This window comes from Nestor notabilis, unplaced genomic scaffold (genome assembly GCF_000696875.1).
Source record: "Nestor notabilis isolate BGI_N333 unplaced genomic scaffold, ASM69687v1 scaffold23474, whole genome shotgun sequence".
Classification (NCBI taxonomy): Eukaryota; Metazoa; Chordata; class Aves; order Psittaciformes; family Psittacidae; genus Nestor; species Nestor notabilis.
Genome location: NW_009925488.1, coordinates 3,569 through 8,239, shown reverse-complemented (window position 1 = coordinate 8,239; position 4,671 = coordinate 3,569). Strand labels below are relative to the sequence as shown.

The 4,671-nt window shown below is 47.9% G+C and overlaps 1 protein-coding gene across 1 annotated transcript in view; it reads left to right on the top strand.

Moving 5' to 3' along the window:
- Positions 1-828, top strand: part of PM20D1 (peptidase M20 domain containing 1) — an 8,710-nt gene extending 7,882 nt beyond the window's left edge. The window contains exon 12 of the mRNA XM_010013086.1: positions 699-828. Coding sequence (XP_010011388.1) covers positions 699-828 — 130 coding nt within the window. The remainder of the gene's footprint in view (positions 1-698) is intronic.
- The last annotated feature ends 3,843 nt before the right edge of the window (positions 829-4,671 follow it).

The following is a 4,671-nucleotide window of genomic DNA, read 5'->3' as shown; positions in this document are numbered from 1 at the left end:
GTTTGGCAGAAGGAAACCCAGCCTTGTGTACCTTGGCGCGGCGGCGCCGCTGCCTCACATTCCGTTAGGCCACCCATTTCCTGCAGGCCTGGGTGCTGCACAAAGGGGATGGCTGGTAATTAATGCTGGGAGAGCTTTAGCACTTCTTCTTCACTTCACATGCAGACAAGACCTCGTGTAGGTGTCCCATTCAGCACTGTAGCAATGCTGGGAAGCTCACTGGATCCTTTATACAGTGCAGCAGAGTGGAAGGTGGTGTTCTGGTAGTTGGCCTTGTTTTAAAGAGTTTTATCCATCTGTTTGGACACCTGCCACTCTGAATTTAGTTGCTCCTTAAAGCTGGAAGTTAGGTTTCCTGGAGCAAAGTGATAACAGAGAACATCATCATGCTTATTTAGCACGTGCTGGATTTGGTTTAGTGAGGTGCAGATGATACAGGAGGAGAGCTCTCGTAGCCAGGGAGCTGGAATGCTGTTTTTTCTTTTCCACATACACCATGAGCTTGGCTGTGCTCTGAGCCTTGGAATCAGGCAGTTTGGTTGCCCTGAGGAACAGACATTGCAGTTGCAGTGCAGTATTTGGTGTATTTTGATGCTGTGCATTGCGTTATGAAGTGAACGAGCAAGTAGGTTGCTGGGTGCATGCACGTGGGTCACAAACACACACTGGACTGAAAAACATTCTTCTTTTACTTCCAGGATCCATGGGTTGAATGAGAGGATCTCCGTTGAGGGTTACGAGAAGCAGGTCGAGTTCCTCTTCCACCTGATTCAGAACTGTGACACTGAGAAGCTGCCAGAGCCTCACGCCAGCTCCCACGAGCTGTGAAGAACACCCCTGAGAAGAGCAACTGCTGAGGTGGATGAGGGGATGGAGGGGGCTGGGCCAGGAGACGTGATTGTGGTGCATATTAAGCTACATCTGGAATTTGGGGATTGTACAGTGTGGTTTCCATACAGATGGAAAAACTGCTGGTTGCTGCTTTAGGCAAATGTGTGATTTGCTGGACCCAAGACAACGATGAACCCTGACTTCTGTTCCTCCCTGCTCTGACATCCAGCCATTAATAATGGTATTAATTTTTTCAGCACTTCCTTTAAGCCTCTGAAATTGGCAGTCACTTAAATCTGAGCTATAATCAGCAGTCACTCACCTGTCAGTAAAAGAGGTGAATCTTCTGCGGGTGCTTTTGTTAACTCATTTGGTGCAGGTAATGGTTTTTTCACAGATGATGTGTGTGTCAGAAGCTGAAGTGGAAGGTCTGTGCCATGGGGTGGCTTTCATGTGGCTGGCAGAGTTACTCTGAGGTTTTCTTTGTTGCTCTTCTGCTTGGTGGGGGCTTCTTCCCCAAGTGGTGCTCTCAGCCAGTGGTAACTTGCTCCCGCTACGTTCTCCCATTCATGCACTGGTTTCTGCCTCTAGTTTAAAATGAAACTGAGCTCCAGAAGTTCCAGTGAGTTGCTTTAACTGTTGTTCCCCGATCTCAGAGGTGCTGAAAACTTTTCTCCCTGTCTGTTCAGTGACTTTGTGTCTCTCTCACTCCTTGGCATGGCCGCGGGTGTGTTGTGTGGCGGGTGGCAGTGAGGAATAACAAACCACTATTGTCTGCTCCTGTGTACTCTCTTTTCACTGAATCACCTTCTGCAGTGCATGTGTCTCTCTTGTTGCTCTGAGAACTTGCTTGGGAAGGCTGGCGAAGCCCTTCATTTTCTTCCAGTGCAGCAGGAGCCTTTGTTCCTGCACTGCCTGTGCCAGCAGTTTCACTTCACTGCAGCACTTGTGTTGACTCAGCTCTTTGGGACTCCTGGTGTAGACTTTTGATGTTGCCTATTTCATCTTGCACTAGCACGCCTGTCTTTGTTAGCACTGAAAGCTTAAGCATTCTTTTGGCCTTCAGAGGCTCTTTAGTTGGGGTTACCATTATTCATTAAACAAAGGATTAACAACTAGGTGTGAGCCAAAGACAAGAGTGGGTGAAAGCTGCCTAGTTACACTGACTTCAGGTACTAGTGCAGCTCCTCCTCTTGCACTGCTGCAGGGATGTCTCTCTTTCCAAACTTGAATTATACACTGGAATGGGTGGTGGTTCTGCTCTAAATTCATAGTGTAAAAGGTACTGGGATGTACAGGAAACACCCTGAAATGTATCCTGAAAACCAGCGATGGAACCGTGATTCCTGTTCTTTCCGTTCCCCATTCTCTTATTTATTTGCAGTCTGATCTTATCAGCCAATGGGCTCAAGCTGTGTCCATCTACTAAATAACTGAAACCAGATTGGCATTTTCATCTAATAAAACAAGGAATGCAGACTCTTTCCTGATTATTATTCAATCTTTTTATGTAACTGTATAATTGCGATACAGTCATTTCCACACCTGATCCTACACCAGAGCAAGTCCTAAAGTTTCCATCAAAACAAATCCACATATTTTCCAGCCTGTTTTAATCTTTGCACCCTCCCTGATGCTCCTCTTTCTATACCAAATGAGCTCACTCTGTTTGCATTATTGGGCAGTAAATAGCTTGCATCTTTTCCAGTTTATTTCCCTTTGACTGTTTGCCCTAATGTCATGGATTTGTTCAGCCACGTGTCTGTGGCTCTTTTGTGAAGGTGTCAGTCCTCTTGTAAACTCCTGCTGCAAACACAGCAAAAGCCATGTGTCAGGGTACAGCACAGCATCAAACACATCCCTGGCAGTGAGAGGGGGAGGAGGGTTTTGTTGTTTGGTTTGGATTTGGGTTTTTTTCTCTGGAAAGTGTGTATAAAGATGACTGAGACTAAAGCCATCACTTTGCCTCTGGCAGGATGGGGTCAGCATCGTTCAACATCTTCATTCATGACCTGGGTGATAGAACAGTGTGTCCTCAGCAAAGTTTTGCAGGCTTTAACCTGCCAGAGGGGAGATTGAGATGAGCTCTGAGGCAGAAGTTCTTCCCTGTGAGGGTGCTGAGGTGCTGGCACAGGGTGCCCAGAGAAGCTGTGGCTGCCCCATCCCTGGCAGTGTTCAAGGCCAGGTTGGACACAGGGGCTTGGAGCAACCTGCTCTAGTGGAAGGTGTCCCTGCCTGGGGCAGGGGTAACCCGGAGCTGGATGAGCTTTTAAGGTCCTTCCAACACAAACCATTCCATGAGTCTATGATGCAAAACTGGGAGAAACTGCTGACACCCCAGTGGTTGTGCTGCCATTCACAGGGACCTTGACAGGCTGAAGAAATGGGACAACAGGACTCTTGGGAAGTTCAGCAGAGGGAAATGCAGAATCCTGCACATGGGGAGGAACAACCCCGTGCTGGGGACTGGCTGGGATTTGTTGCCTGTTTTAATAGCAGATGGGTCCTAAAGACATAAAGCATCCTTTCTGTTTGTAATCTCCCCAAATCACTCCTGTCTCTGCTCCGTGAGGATTGTTTCTTTAAAGGACCTTCATCTGGAGATTCGTTTTGCTGCTGAAGGGAGAGTGAAGGGCAAACAGTACTAAGAAAGCAGGCTTGGTTTGGCAGGTCCTGTGCAAATGTGTGCCATGAGGCTTTGCTACTGCAGCTCGTTGCAGAGCCTCACTGAGTGCTGCTCATCAGCCTGTGCTGGCATCGTGCAGTGCCTCTGCCCCCAGTAGATGTTCAACAGAGCTTTACGCCAACCTGAAGCCACTAAACTCAAGTGTTCTGAACAGGCTGCATCTTGCAAAATCCAGTGTTCTCTTTCCACCTCATTGCACTGCTCCCATGAGATGTCTTCTGAAGATGTCTCTTCACTTGGGTGATATTTCCGATCTTAGTGTCCACATGTAAGTAACAGGGTAAGGATGATGTGCTGCCCTTTTCAGCTACAACTTGGCACTGTAGAAGTAGTTACTTGCTAATGCCAAGTACATCATGAAAACACATTAATAGCTCTGTGAGTTATTCTTTCTGGGGTTTGTACTGAGTCACTGTGCTTTGAGCGTGTAGAGCAATCAATCAGCTCTGATTCATCAGAGGAGGAAAAGCTTGAGGTTCTGCTCTGAAGACACATAACCTGGTATCAAAACCCAAAAGGGGATTTGAATGCTCTTGGTATTAGTGTGTTAACATGTTCCTGTGTTATATCCATAGCAACTTCCTTTCCCTCCCTGCATGGAGCCAAGTCGACAACAGTTACTCAAAGTATCCTGTCTGTAGCTGTCTGGCCACAGCAGGCTGCTGGGGAGCAGAGCAGCTGATTTAGGGTCATGAGGGCTGCTACACCATGGAGAAAAGGTCATGTTCCACACCTGCATTTTCTAAAGAAAGCTCTGTTGCTGGCCCCTCTTTCAAAGGGCTTGGGTTATTTTCAGCTTCAAGTGCCCAGGCTGGAGGAGAATACAGGAACAAGGTGTTGACAAAGTTGTTTCCTCCAGCCTCGCTTTTGACACTTGCATTCTTGGCTCTTCTGCCATATTCTTGCTGTTTCATGGAGCTGGTGAAATCCATTTTCTCAAGCAGGTGCTGGCAGAGCTTCTGCTCAGCCCTCCACTGAGCCCTGGAGCTGTGAGTGCTGTAGAGCAAGACACCCACTGGGGAACCCTGTGGTGGCTCAGTCGTAGCATCTTTTGCCATTACAGAGCAGCAGCCCTCACCTCTTGCTCGCCCTGACCTTCAGTGCTCTTCACTGCTGCCTGCTGCTGCCAGGTGGAACCCTCACAGGTTCTTGCC